The sequence below is a fragment of the Dipodomys ordii genome, unplaced genomic scaffold, assembly GCF_000151885.1.
Source record: "Dipodomys ordii isolate 6190 unplaced genomic scaffold, Dord_2.0 Scaffold11, whole genome shotgun sequence".
Classification (NCBI taxonomy): domain Eukaryota; kingdom Metazoa; phylum Chordata; class Mammalia; order Rodentia; family Heteromyidae; genus Dipodomys; species Dipodomys ordii.
In genome coordinates this window covers 2476982-2491818 of record NW_012267227.1, presented here as the reverse complement: position 1 = coordinate 2491818, position 14837 = coordinate 2476982, and the positions used below count along the sequence as shown (strand labels likewise).

General features: G+C 49.1%; 1 protein-coding gene across 1 annotated transcript in view; it reads right to left on the bottom strand.

Annotated features, from left to right (window-relative positions):
• Nucleotides 1-7891: 7891 nt before the first annotated feature.
• Ubap1l (ubiquitin associated protein 1-like) overlaps nucleotides 7892-14837 on the bottom strand; it is an 11893-nt gene continuing 4947 nt past the window's right edge. The window contains exons 3-5 of the mRNA XM_013010084.1: nucleotides 14172-14381; nucleotides 10705-10806; nucleotides 7892-8295 (exon numbers count right to left, since the gene is read on the bottom strand). Of these exons, the coding sequence (XP_012865538.1) occupies nucleotides 8161-8295; nucleotides 10705-10806; nucleotides 14172-14381 (447 nt within the window). The 3' untranslated portion in view covers nucleotides 7892-8160. The remainder of the gene's footprint in view (nucleotides 8296-10704; nucleotides 10807-14171; nucleotides 14382-14837) is intronic.

Sequence of the window (14837 nt, the reverse complement as noted above, 5' to 3'; positions counted from 1 at the left end):
TCTCATCCGAGCAATGACTCTGCAGCCCCAGTGAGAGTGGGGTGTGTGGGGACACAAAAAGAGGGAACCCCTCTCTCTGGCATCTCAGCAACTGAGGAAGAGCCTCTTGGGGGGCTCAAAGCAGCAGGGTGCAGGATGTTAGCACCTACTCCAAGCCCTCGCTCCAGCTACGCAGTAGACCATTCTCTGCTGAATCCTGTGTGTGTGTGTGTGTGTGTGTGTGTGTGTATGCATGCGCACCTATGCTTCTTCTGGGGCTTGAACTCAGGGCCTGGGCACTCTCCCTGAACTTATTTTCCCTCAAGGCTAGTATTCTACTACTTAAGCCACACAGCTCCACTTCTAGCTTTTTGGTGGTTAATTGGAGATAAGAGTCTTATGGCCGGGGCTGGGAAGGTGGCTCAATGGTAGAGTGCTTGCCTTGCATGCATAAGGCCATGGGTTCGATTCCTCAGCATCACATAAGCAGAAAAAAGCCAGAAGTGGTGCTGTGGCTCAAGTGGTAGAGCGCTCGCCTTGAGCTGAAGAGCTGAGGGACAGCGCCCAGGCCCAGAGTTCAAGCCCCACAACTGGCAAAAAAAAAAAAAAAGAGTCTTATGGCCTTTCCTGCCCCAGGATCCCCAGAACTCAGCCTTCCTGAGTAGCTGGGACTATAGGCATGAGCCACAGGCACCTGGATGGTTCTTGAGGTATGAGTTGGCAAACAGAGGTGTTTGGCCCCCTTCCTGTGAGACAATCTTACGCTGATTCTTTCTTCTCCTGATGGGTCAGGTGGCCTTTTCCTCTCAGGCTCCAGGCCTGAGAGTTTCCTCTAGTGACCCGATTCCAGTGTGCCACATCTCTCTTGGCAGGGTCTTCTTGGATGTGTGTCCTTTCCCCTCTGGCCCTCAGCTCTCTGGGTGTCTGTCCCTGGGTGTCCAGGCTTGGGCACAGTAAAAGGATCCTGGCAAATGTCCATCGGTGCCTGGCTGGATTACAGTACTGGGAATCAGAGGGTGCCTTCCGGGCAGGGGCGGTGCCTCTGTGACCGGAAGTGCCTCCCAGACCACTGGAACTGGAGGGGAAAGTACTGACCTTTAACCACTCTCTGTGGAGCAGCTGCGAATGGAAACAGAAGCAGCTGTGTGAGCTCCAAGCTGGCAGTGTCTGCTAGGTGCGGGCCAAAGACACAGGCAGGCCTCCAACTAGGGTCAGATTCATTACCAAGTTCAACAGAGGGGTCTACATGAGCCTAAGCTCAAAGGCCTGTGAAACAGGACATGGAAAAATGCTAGAAGTTGGGCACCAGTGCTCACACCTGTAATCCTAGCTATTCAGGAGGCTGAGATGTGAGGACTGCGGTTCAAAGCCAGCCTGGATAGAAAAGTCATGAGACTGTCTCTTATCTCCAACTCACCCCCAAAAGGTCAGAAGTGGAGCTGTGTGGCTACAGTGGTACCAGCCCTGAGCAGAAAAAGCTAAGGGAGAACTCTCAGGCTCTGAGTTCAAGCCCCAATACCGGGCATGTACATACAAAAAAGAAAGTGCCAGAATAAGACACCTTCTTTATTCTCCCCCGAGTAAACAGCACAGCAGAGCAGCAATGGGTCTGGACACAAATAAGGTGTTTCATCACTACTTAGCCTGGGGGGCCCAGGGTTTTGGGGGGCTTTGGGCCTCTGAAGGGTCCTCACCATTGGGCATTGTCTTCAGAATATAACTCCTGATCTCTGTTGGGGACAAAGGACAGTTTGCCCTGCTGTGGGGAGAAAGGAGCACACAGTCACCTGTCCCCTCAGCCTGGATGTGTGGTGACCCCCCCCTCCTCCATGCTATAGGTTTATATGCTCATCCTCATAACTTGGGGGCTCTCTGTTGCTATCCCCAAGGGCCCTGGGTCTCTAGGGAGCTCAAAGCTTGTATCAGCCTCAGCCTCCCTCCTCCCCAGGAATGGCCTCCAACCCCAACAGCTCTGGACATGCCCCTGCCATCTCCCTGGCTCCTACCTCCAAGGGGCAGAGTTGACAGAGGGAACTGGAGCAAACCTTGTCATCATGAGGAGTGAGGGGTGATTCCAGCGGTGCGCATCTCTCTCTCCTCGAAGCTCAGGCCTTTGTATGTTCAGTGCTTCTGATCTGCCCAGGGACAGGATGTCGGCCTGGCTTGTCTCTGCTCAGTACTGCTGCCATTGCAACTCGGTCACGAGCTTCCCAAAGGAGTCTGGGATAGTGAGGAGTCCTCCAGCAGAACCTACACCCAAGGCCTGCCCAGCGGCCAAAGCCTTCCTCCTCCTCATTGTCTTCCTGCTCTTCCCTCTCTCTCCTCCTCCTCTTCTTCCTTCCTCCTCCTCTTTCCTCTTCTCCCTGCTCCTCCTCCTCCTTCCTTCTTCCTCTTCTTTCCTCTTTCTCATCTTTTCTTTTTTTTTTTTCCAGTTGAACAGTACTACTATTTTTAACTATTGTTGCTGGGAGAGAGTGAGGAAAGGGGTAACCCTGTCCAAAAATACTCTCAGCTGGGTGCTGGTGGCTCACACCTGTAATCCTAGCTACTCAGGAGGCTGAGATCTGAGGATTGCAGTTCAAAGCCAGCCTTGGCAGGAAAGCCCATGAGACTCGTATTTCCAATTAGCCATCAGAAAACCAGAAGTGGTCCGTGGCTCATAGTCGAACACTAGCCATGAGCAAAAGAGCTCAGGGACAGCGCTCAAACCCTGAGTTCAAGCCCCATGACTGGAAAAAAGAGAGAGAGAAAGAAGTACACACTTTACCTGACTTATATAACTGTAACCCCTCTGTATATCACCTTTATAATAATTTCTAAAATGTATTAATATTTTTATAAATTAATTGTGCAAAGGGGTTTCACTGTGGTAGTTACAGACATGCAAATACTTCAATCACCTTAGGAGATATATATGTATATATATATATATTATATACACATACATATCCTATATATCCTATATAGGATATATATATATATATATCATATATGCACATATACTTCAAATTCACCCTATCTTTTTCCCCCAACCCCAGTCACCTGGCCCCCAGACGTGGAGTACTGGCTACTATGTGCGTGCCAGCCTTTGTTCTCTAATTTCATCTCCCTGGTGGTATCATCTCAAGAGCCCAGCGCTCCTAGTCAGCCAGGGCAGAGGGTCCTTCCCTAGTTGTCACTTACTGAAAGCTATATGGAAAGCAGGCTCCCACTCACTGGAGGGACTGGAGGGGTGACTTCCCTAGGATCCTCTCCTTCCCTCCCCTTGCCTCCCCCTTCCCTTCCCCTTGTCTTCCCTTCTCCCTCCTCCTCCTCCTCTTCCTCCTCCTCCTCCTCCATCCTTCTTCTTCTTCCTCTTCTTTTTTGTCAGTCATGGGGCTTGAACTCTGGACCTGGGCACTGTCCCTGAGCTTTTCGGTTTAAAGCAAACACTCTACCATTTGAGCCACAGAGCCACTTCCAGTTTTCTGGTGGTTAATCACAGATTCTCCTGCCTGGGCTGGCTTTGAACCATGATCCTCAGATCTCAGCCTCCTGAGTAGCTAGGATCACAGGTGTGAGCCACCAGCACTGAGCCCGGGTCTCTTTCTTTTCCTACATTTTTTTCTATTTGGCAAACTTTTTTTTTTTTTTTGGTGCCTATCCTGGGGCTTGAATCAGGGCCTGGGTGCTAACTCTGAGATTTTTAGCTCAAGGCTGTCACTCTATCACTTGAGCTGCAGTTCCACTTCCAGCTTTTTGGTGGTTCATTGGAAATAGAGAGTTTCACAGACTTCCTGCCTGGGTTGGCTCCCAGTGATGATCCTCAGGTCTCAGTCTCCTGAGCAGTTAGGATTCAGGCGAGAGTCACTGGCGCCAGGCTGAGGGCTCCTGAAGACATAAAGTTCCAATGGTGTAAGCCAGAATCCACTAGCCCGGAGGTGACAAGTGCCTATCCTGGTCACCAGAGGACAGGGCACCTTGAGAGAGCACACTAAGAGGCCATGAGAGGGGGAAGGACACCCCCCCCCAAGCACACTGGGGCTGCTGACCGTCTTGAAATCCTTTGGCTGCTGGAAGTAAGGGATGTAAGGTTTAGCTAGGTCCCAGGACCGGCCTGTCCTGAGTCCCTGGCTCTCAGTTCAACCTGGAGACATGTTCTTAACAACCAAATAAATAAATCAATAAAATCAGAGGTTAAAAATCTTGAGCAGTGAACCAACAGATGACGTTGCGTGGACAGCTGCCCAGAGGACAGAGTGCCAGTCTCCTGAGCTGGTGGCCTTATAAGGACAGGTTAAGGAAGAGACATGACAAGAGGGAGGAGCCGCTGTCAGGAGGCTGAGGTGGTGCCCACTGCTAGCTGTGTGTGGAGCAGCAGGAATGCCTGCCTAGAACCCTGCTTCCCAGCGCCTGATGACAAATGCAATCTCCAGGGCACCTTGTGACCTGAAGCTTGCGTGCCCTGGGTTCTCTTCCATGCCCCCCAGCACAGTGCTGCCCCCCTGGAGGCCATTGGAGAGGCCCCAATGGAGAGGCCATTTCCTTTTTTTTTTTTTTTTTTTGGGGGGGGGGGGACACTTGATCTCTGGGCCTGTGCCCTGTCCCTGAGCTGCTTTTTTGATCAAGGCTAGTGCTCAACCACTTGAGCCACAGATCCACTTCTAGCTTTTACTGTGATTAAGTGGAGATAAAAGTCTTATGAACTTTTCTGCCTGGGCTGGCTTTGAACCATGATCATCAGATCTCAGCCTCCTAGTTAGCTAGGATTACAGGCATGAGCCACCAGCACCAGGTACCATTTCCGATTTTTGCTCCAACTCCCTTACCCCTGTGCCCATCAAGTCTGCTGATGATAAATAGGTCAAGGAAGCTAGGTGCTAGTAGCTCCTTCTTGTAATCCTAACTACTCAGGAGGCTAAGATCTGAGGATCACGGTTCAAAGGCAGCCTGGGTACAAAAGTCCCTGAGACTCTTATCTCCAATAAACTACTTCCAAAAGAGCTGGAAGTGGAGCTGTGGCTCAAGTAGTAGAGCAGTAGCCTTGAGCAAAAGAAGCTCAGGGACAGTGTGCAGGCTCTGAGTTCAAGCCATACACACAAAGACACACACACACACACACACACACACACACACACACACACACATACAAATGAGCAAAGGCTCATGAAGGAAAGGTACCGGGGAATGAATGGTTGTTTAGTGTCTGTTTTGGCTCCTTAATTGGGTGTAGCTCCCAGAGCCAGGGTGGCATCTTCTCAGAGGGACCAATGCAAGGCTGAGAAGGGGCTTACAATGGGACCTGGTAGCTAGCTGAGTGGGCCAGCTGTGAGGAGAGATAAGTGACCAGTCTTCCTTCTCAGGAATAACTTTATACCAACATGAAGACATGCCCCAAACCTCCTCCAAGTATAGTCTGTGGCAGAATGTGATTCCCTCCAAGGTGTGTGTGAGTGAGTATGTGTGTGTGTGTGTGTGTGTGTGTATAAGAAAGACAGGAGGGGCTGGGAAGGTGGCTCAGTGGTAAAGTGTTTGTCTAGCAGGCAGAGGCCCTGGGTTTGATTCCTCAGCACCACACAAACAAACAAAAAAAAAAAAGAAAGAAAGGAGACACACAGAACAAGAGAGACAGCAGGATGACAGCTAGAGACAGAGAGAGAGACAGAAAGAGAGAGAGACAGAGACAGAGAGAAGGGGGGAAATGTCAATGTTTCTGGGAAAGTCTTAATGGCTCAGGGCTTTTCTGACCCCAGCATGTGTAGGAACAAAGAGCTACCTCTGGGACGAGGAGAGGCTGGAAGCCTTGCCCAGTTATTATTAGGAAAGACTATTCCCTGAAGTGCTAAGCCCTACTCAAAATGCATCTTACGCAGAGGCAGAGAGATGCTCAAGTAGTTCGATGCGGTGGCTCTTACCTGTAATTTCAGCTATTTAGGAAGGCAGCGATCAGGAGGGTCACAGTTCCAAGCCAGCCTGGATAAAAAGATAGTGGGACTCTATCTGAACCAAAAAGCCAAGCATCATGATATGTGTCTGTGATCCCTGCTACTTGGGAGCATGTGGGTAGAAGGATTATAGTCAAAGGCTAGTCAGGAATAGGAGACTCTGTCTGAAAAAAAAAATAATGAAAGCAAGAATAGTTTTGACTTTGGCAGCAAGCACATGGCCAACTTTGTGTCATCTTGCCAATTTTCCCCAAATGGTTTTACATTGCCTACAAGTTACTCAAAGCAAGTTTGAAGGCCAAAGAATATTTGTGCTGCCATTTCAAGCTGGCGGGCATTCAGGCTTGATGGCAAGCACCTAGGAACTGGAAGGACTCAGGAGAGCGGGGCTCTAGTTCCAAACTTGTCAAGTTGGCCAGGAAGAATCCCAGTTACACATTCAAACAAGCTATCTGAGGTGGAAGCCTTGAGAAATGCAGATGCTTTTGTTAGGTGTTGGCTATTCAAAGGTCCAGTCCTGGGGGTATTTCTTGTGTGTGTGTGGTGGTGGGGGGAGTGTGGGGGGGGGGACTGAGAGGTTTGGACTCTCATGACTGTATTGGCTGCTGGAAAGGGCAGAACCACCAGTAACTTAGCCTCCAACCTCTGATCACCTGAGTCCTGGACCATTCCAACAACTGGCCCTCTCAACTGATGGGGGCCTCTAAAGGACACAGGCCTGGGGTAACTGAGGATAAGGCCGGTCCCAACTTCCTCACTCCACAAATGAGGAAAGATGGACCTAGGATGCTATATTGTCTGCTCTGGCTGGTCTGGAGGGTCACACACAATGGTCATGGGCCCACTGCACTGTAAAGAATCTCCAGAAAAAAATGGCTGCTGCTGGTTCATGCCTGTTAATTCTAGCTACTCATGAGGCTGGGATCTGAAGATCATGGTTCAAAGCCAGCCCAGGCAGAAAAGTTTGTGAGATTCTTATCTCCAATTCACCCACTCCAAAGTCAGAAGTAGAGCTGTGGTTCAAGTGGTAGACCATCAACCTTGGATGAAAGAGCCAAGCCAGAACATGAGGCCCTGAGTTGAAGTCCCAGTGCACCCCCCACTCTCTCTCATACACAAATCTCCAGTGAGCTTCTTACATAGAACAAAGCTGGGCTCAGAGGCAAGTGGCCCCTGTGGTACCAGATGTTTGGGAAGCTGAGGCAGGAGGATCCTGTGAGCTTACAAGTTTGAGGCTAGCCTGGGCAACATAGTAAAACCTATGTCAAAAAACAAAACAAAAGCTGGGCACCAGTGGTTCACACCTGTAATCCTAGCTACTCAACAGGCTGAAATCCATCATAGTTCAAAGCCAGTCCCAGCAGGAAAGTCTGTGAAACTCTTTGCTCCAATGAACCTCCAGAAAACAGGAAGTGGAGCTGTGGCTAAAAAAGTGGTAGAGCACTAGCCTTGAGCAAAAGAGGTCAGGGACAGCACCCAGGCCCTAAGTTCAAGTGTCATGATTGGCAAGAGAAAAAAAAAAGGCCAAGAATGGTGCCCAGGCTCTGAGTTCAAGCTCTAGGACAAGCACAAAACAAACAAACAAACAACAACAACAACACACACACACACCAATATCAAGCTTCCAGAAGGCTGCCACATAGTCAGAACATCGGGACTCCCCAGAAATACTTATGGCAAGTAGTCATTCTCCTTTTCCCTCCGGACCTTTCCCTTCCCTCCTCTCCCTCCCTCCACCCCTTTTCTTTACTAGCTTTTTGTCTAGGCTGGACTCAAACTCCTGATCTCTACCTCCTGGTGTAACTGGGATTATAGGCATAAATCACCACTCCCAGTCAAATCTTTCTACTTCCATGGAAAACTGAAGTTCAATGAGGCCTTGAGTCAGACATTTAACAGAACCCAACTCAGAACTCAGGGCATCTGACCCTTTCTACACCAAGACCAAAAGCCTGTAGGAGTTAAAAGAGAAGAACTTCCCACCGTTTATTTACTTTTCTCAGAATCAAAATGATGAATGCACACCGTTTCAAGAGTCAGCTGCAGGTGCTTTTCTAGGCTTGTATGAAAATGCACCGTTCTTGCCAGACCCAAGGCAATGCCTTCAACTCTTCCAGCTGAGTTGGTTGGTATACACGTTCCCCACTTCCCAGCATGCACTGCTTCACTAGTCTTGTTTGGTTTGAATTAATACCAGGATGGACTGCCAGGTCTGGCACTGGCCTGGTGGCCCAGTGCATTGCAGATTCCTCATCGGTCACTGAGCACAGGCTACCAGCTCCTCCAGCGCTTGCTCACGACGGTTACCATGGACCAGAAGCACTTCCTTGATCCGCTGCTGCTGGAAGCCCATGTCACTGAACTGTTCCCAGAGGCGCAAGAACTCCCCTGCCTATGGAAGAAGAGGCAGAGAGGGTGCTGGGAGCTCCCTCCCTAGGCCCAGTGGATTCACTCTGTCCCAGAGAGCCATGGGCCCCTCAGGACAGGTGAGCCTGATCCTGGGTAGTACCCGCCATGTTCCGACCCCTCTCTTACTCTGCTTAGGCCCCCAAGCTGGCTTTACCTGCATGCTCCTGCTTATTCCCTGTGTTTGGGTGCTGAGGCAGGATGAGGAAGGCTGCCACTGACATCAGAAACACACACAGCCAGAGCCCAGGGGTGCTGGCCATGTCCTGACAGCCAGGTTTTTCCCTCCTCCACTGACTCCTGGCCAGAAACTGTACCTGCTCCTCCTTCTGCTCCTCAGCACCCAGCTCCATCCCACAGTCTCTACCAATTGCTGCTCTTCTGGCTGTGGGCAAATGGTATTCCCTGGGCACAGAGGGTTTTCGGTAGGGCTTGCTGCTGCCTGCATTTTGTGTAGGCAGTACATTCTCGGGTTTGTGCATCTCTGTACGGCTCCTAGGAGTGTGCTTCCAAGAATGTTGGATCTGGGTGACAGTGGCTAATCGTAGCTACTCAGAAGGCTGAGATCTGAGAATCATGGTTCAAAGCCATCCCAGGCAGAAATGTCTGCGTGAGACTCTTATCTCCAATGAACCACTCAAAAACCAGAAGTGGCACTGTGGCTTATGTGATAGAGCACTAGCTCTTGAGCATAAAGAGGCTCAGAGACAGCCGTGAGTTCAAGTACCACGACCAAAAAATAAAAAGAATACTACAGAGAGCACGGGACATCTGGCTTCAGAGCTGTTATCCCTCTTGTGATAGTAAGGAAAGAGCGAATTGAAAATGGGTGATGTTGAGAAAGGCAAGATTTTTGTTCAGAAGTGTGTCCCATGCCACACCATTGAAAACGGAGGCAAGCACAAGATTGGGCCTAATCCCCATGGTCTGTTTGGTCGGAAGATTGGTCAAACAGCTGGATTCATTTACACAGAGGCCAACAAGAACAAAGGCATCACCTGGAGAGAGGATACACTGATGGAGTATTTGGAGAACCCCAAAAAGTACATCCCTGGAACAAAAATGATCTTCACTGGTATTAAGAAGAAGAGTAATAGTCACTGCCTTAGTTATTTATTGCAAAATAAATGTCTCATGGCTTTTTCATGTGTACCATAATTCAATTGATTTCTAATATCAGATTTCAGATCATGAATGGCTGGCAGAATATTTTTGGACAGCCCTGATTTAAGTAAAACTGGCTTGTGGTTAAGTGAATATATCTTTAAAAAAATACAGTCACTTCCCCCCCCCCCTTTCTGTCATATGATTGGACTTACTAATGTTCAGCAAGGTAGGGAATAATACCATCTCCAAATATGTTGGGATTGGTTTTATTTTCAGATTTATATGGCGAATGATGAGAACATCATTAAATACCGAGGAAATCCCTTTACTGTTTCAGAATCAAGCAAAGCTAACCTGTTAAAGGCAATGGCTGAAGATGAGGAACAATGTCTATTTTTGGTCTTGACTATGCCAATTTAATTAAAATTCCCTGTCTCTGAAATCTGCCTTTTACTTATTGAAAGGCATTTTAGTGTGGCTTATGTATAAATGTCAAATAAAGAATATTTAACACTTAAAAAAAAAAAGAATACTACATATTCGAGCCAGGTGAATGCCTGTTATTCTAGCTGCTTAGGAGGCTGAGATCTGAAGAGTGCAGTTCAAAGCCCAGGCAGAAACATCCATGAGACTCTTATCTCTAATTAACCCCCCCCCCCCACACCACACATCTGGAAGTGGAGCTATGGCTCAAGGAGTAGAGCACTAGCTTTGAGCAAAAGAAGCTCAGGGACAGAGCCCAGGCCCTGAGTTCAAGCCCTACAACTGACAAAAAAAAACAACAACAACAAGAAAAATCCATATTGGCTGGTGTTCAGTTGCTTGTGCTTGCCATTTTAGCCACTTGGGAAGCTAAAATCTGGAGGATTATGTTTCCAAGCTAGCCTGGGAAAAATGTTTACAACACTCTTATCTCAGCAGGAAAGGCTGGACATGGTGGGATGTACTTATCATACCAGCTGTTACAGGAATCCTAACTAGAAAGAGCCACAGTACCATTTCTGGCTTTTTTCTGCTTATGTGGTGCTGAGGAATCGAACCCAGGGCCTCATGCATGCCAGGCAAGCACTCTACCACTGAGCCACCTTCCCAGCCTTGCACTGAGACCTTTAAATTAAACTAAGCCCCTGTTCTATCTCCACATGTGTCCCCACCACTCCTGTCTCTTCAGCCACGTCTCCCTGGGCAAGGGGCCCAGCTGTCTGGCCCACAGGCTGCTCAGGGGAAAGTGATGGGTACACCTTCCTCCCTCCCATCCCCTGTGGCCCAGGCAGAGGCTGTAGCTCACCTGGCTCTCAGAGAACTGGAACAGTTCCAAGGCCTCATCGACCAGGGCCTCCTGGTAGCCCTGCCGCAGCAGCCTTTCCTGGGCACTGAGGTAGCCGAGAAACTGGATAAGAAGGAGAGAGGAAGGGTGGTAGGAGCCACAGGGCTGGCAGAGTGGGTGAGAAAGCACCCCAGGGCCTGAGCTCAGGGCTGGGTGGACTGAGAACACTCCTTTCCCCTATATGCAGTGGGACCCCAGAAGTTCCAAGATAACAGGACCAGATACCTCCTCTGAGGACCTGGGAAGAAGGGACCATGAGGGGGCTGGAATTCAAGACAAGGGCTGTAGATGGGCTAAGGGGTGTGCAGAAACTCTCTGGGGGAGTAACCTAGACTTCTAACAGGCAAGTCACCAGCTACCCCCTGCCTGATCACCCCACCCTCCCTGTGAGCACCCACTAGGACAGGAGCACCCTTACCCATCCCTACCCATGCCCCCCAGTCCACCCTCATCATCCACATGTAGCATCCAGGCAATGGTCTTGTACCAGGGCTGGGGAAGGCAGGTGACAGAGACCCTATAAGTCATTTGCCAGATGCCAGAAGCTCCCTTTACCTCCAGAATAAAGTACAGCCTTCTGGCTAGGGCTCAAAGTTGTGCTCTGTCCACTACGCAGCTCCAACTGCTTCCTCATTTGTCAGGCCTCTGCCTGTGCAGTTTCTCAACCAAGCTCAGCTTGTTCCCCTCCCAGAAGCCCATCCACCTTGCTCTTTACTGATATCCTGGTGCCCTGGTCCCTGGATTCCCCAGAGCAAGTACTCATTGGTCCTTGGTCTTTCTCAGATGCTGGCTTTTTGCTCCATAAGCAGTCTAGCTCACCACTGTGTGCCCAGCCCAGCAGCATGGCAGGCAGAAGGAGCCCAGTAAATACAAGCTGTGTTTATAAGATGAATTTAGAACTACCTTCATGGAACTCACAGCTTAGCAGGAAGAGATTAACCAGATACGGAATTACAACAGTGCCAAGCAAATCAAAGCAGGATTTATAGGGGATAGGTGTCAAATGAAGCTCTAGGCCAGGAGAACTATGGGTATCTGAATAGAAGACTCAGGCTGTGTTTCTGCGCCCTGCAGAATAGGGTGGAAAGTGCAGATTGTCTAGTCTAGTGATTGTCAAGCTGTTGTAGCTCTTGGCAAAGGCAAGCTAAGATCAGAGATGACTGGCACCATGGGAGCTTGGAGTTACTTCCAGGATAGAGTTACTTCCTGCTGGAGTTACTTCCAGGATGCCTAGACTCGATATGAGCACTTTTTTTTTTGGTGCCAGTCCTGGGGCTTGAATCAGAGGCTGGGCACTGTCTCTTAGCTTTTTCATTCAAGGCTGGTGCTCTCTTCACTTGACCATACCTCCACTTCCAGCTTTTTGTTGGTTCATTGGAGATAAGAACCTCATGTTCTTTCTTGTCTCGGCTAGCGTCAAACCATAATCCTCAGCTCTCAGACTGCTGAGAAGCTAGGATTACAGGGATGAGTCATCAGCACTTGGCCCCCATTCTTCTTTCTTGCCTGGAATATCATCCCTTCTCAAACTTCAAAGTCCAGTCTCCTCCGGCCTTGTCCAGCGAATGCCTACCACTTCCCAATCACTGGAGTCTCCTTGTAATAGATGGGCCATAAATTCTTTTCAATCCTCTAGAGATAGAGTCTATCTGTCTCCTCTTTAAGATCGATTGTGGGCTAAGGCCATCTTAGTCTATTCTGCCCACATTAAGTCACCATATGAGCACCTGGGGGGTGGGGGAGGTAGAAGAACCACCCAGCTACGTCCAGTCCCAAACTTCTAACCCACAGAATCATGAGCAAATATGTGGTGGTGTTAGGCCACTAAGTTTTGAGGTGATGTGTTACATAGCAACAAATTTAACACCCCTATAGCATCTGTACCCTCCTGCCCCAGGCATACTGTTTTCAGCAGCTGTTTTAGGCACTTTGAGATTCCTCATTCCCCTCCTCTCATAGCCTATACTGGGGTTCAAGACAGACCTAGTTCCAAATATTAGAGCAACATGGAAGACTACCCTTTGTATGTCATCCTGTGCATCAGGAGACACTAATAATAGTAAACTTCTGCTGGTTCCAGTGGCTCACACCTGAATTCCTAACTACTAAGAAGGCTGAGATCTGAGAATCACAGTTCCAAGTCAGCTGAGGCAGGTAAGTCCATGAGACTCTTATCTCCAATTTAACAGCAAAAACCCAGAATTGGAGCTATGGCTCAAGTGGTAGAGCAGCAGCCTTGAGTAAAAAAGCTAAAGGACAGCGCCCAAGCACTGAGTTTAAGCCCTAATACTAGCACAAACAAATAAGCAAACAACTTTAAAAAGTACTAGGCACCGGTAGCTCACACCTGTAACTCTAGCTAATCAGAAGGTTGATATCTGATGATCCTGGTTCAAAACTAGCCCAGACAGGAAAGTCTGTGAAACTGACCACCAGAAAACAGGAAGTGGAGCTGTGACTCAAAGTGGTAGAGTAGCAGCTTTGAATAAATAGGCAAGGACAGACAAGTCCTCCAGACTTTTATCTCCAATTAACCAGCAAAAAGCCAGAGTGGAGGTGTGGCTCAAGTGGAAGAGCACCAACATGAGAGAAAAAGATGAACCAGAGCCCCAGGCCCTGAGTTAAGTCTCAGCACCATCACAAAAAATCAAGCCAGGGGCTGGGAAGGTGGCTCAGTGGTAGAGCGCTTGCCTTGCAAGCCTGAGGCCCTGGGTTCGATTCCTCAGCACCACATAGGCAGAAAAAGCCAGAAGTGATGCTGGGGCTCAAATGGTAGAGCACTAGCCTTGAGCTGAAGAGCTGAGGGACAGTGTCCAGGCCCAGAGTTCAGGCCCCATGACCGGACCCCCCCCCAAAAAAAAAATCAAGCCAGGTATCAGTGGCTCACGTTTGTAAATCTTAACTATTCAGGAGGCTGAGATCTAAGGATCATGGTTTGATGATGGCCTGGGCAGCAAAGTCCATGAGACTTTTACCTCCAATTAAGCACACACACAAAAAAAACAGAAATGGAGCTGTGGCTCAAGTGGTAGAGCACTATCCTTGAGCAAAAAAGCTCAGGGACAGTGCCCAAGTTCAAGCCTCAGGATTGGCACAAAACAAAACAAAACAAAAAAACAACTAAACAAAACAGAACAGCAATACAAAGAAAACATAAGGAACAAAAATCCTTGTCATTAGAGAATGTGCTACTGGACAGTACTGGAGAGATTCTTGACTATACAAAGCTCCAGCTCTTGAATTTGGATATAATATTGAGACCTTCCAAGGGTGCCTGAGGATTACGATGAACTCCTATGGAGGTAGTAGCAGAGCAATAGGGGCTAAAAACCTGCTTACCCCTACCCCCAACAATGAATACCAGGCTGAGGTTCTGTTTCTAAAGAAGGAAACAGAACTTCTAGATTGAAAACCATGTGGCCACTCACCTGGCTCAGGCTTTGTCTCCCTGTCTTTTGCAGAGCCACGATGGCCCTTCCCAGGGGGTAACCCAGGGCGACCACTGGCGCAATGAGGTCCTGCTCCTCTTGGCTCAGGGCAGACAGCAGGTCTGCTGATGAATCAGGATGCGATCTGTGGGGGTTGAGAGGCTGGGGTGTCTCCCTAAGAGGTGGCAGGCAGGTGTACGGGCTGAGGGACTGAAATACAGAAAGGCTGGCATGTCAGTTGCTACAAGAGGTGACATTCCTGCACACTCCAGCTCCTCACCATTCATTCACTTTCCATAGGCAATCTGAGACATGCCTTGTAAGGCTGTTCTGAGGCTAATAAGACAACAAGCCAGGGGCCAGTGGCTCACACCTGTCATCCTAGCTACTTAGGAAGCTGAGATCCGAGGATCGAGGTTCAAAGCCAGCCTGAGCAGGAACATCTGTGCAACTCTTATCTCCAATGAATAACCAAAAGCCAGAAGTGGAGCTGTGGCTCAATTGGTAGAGTGCTAGCCTTGATCACAAAAGCTCAGGAACAATAGCCGGGCGCTGGTGGCTCACGCCTGTAATCCTAGCTACTCAGGAGGCTGAGATCTGAGGGTCGCGGTTCAAAGCCAGCCCGGGCAGGAGAGACCGTGAGACTCCTATCTCCAATAAACCACC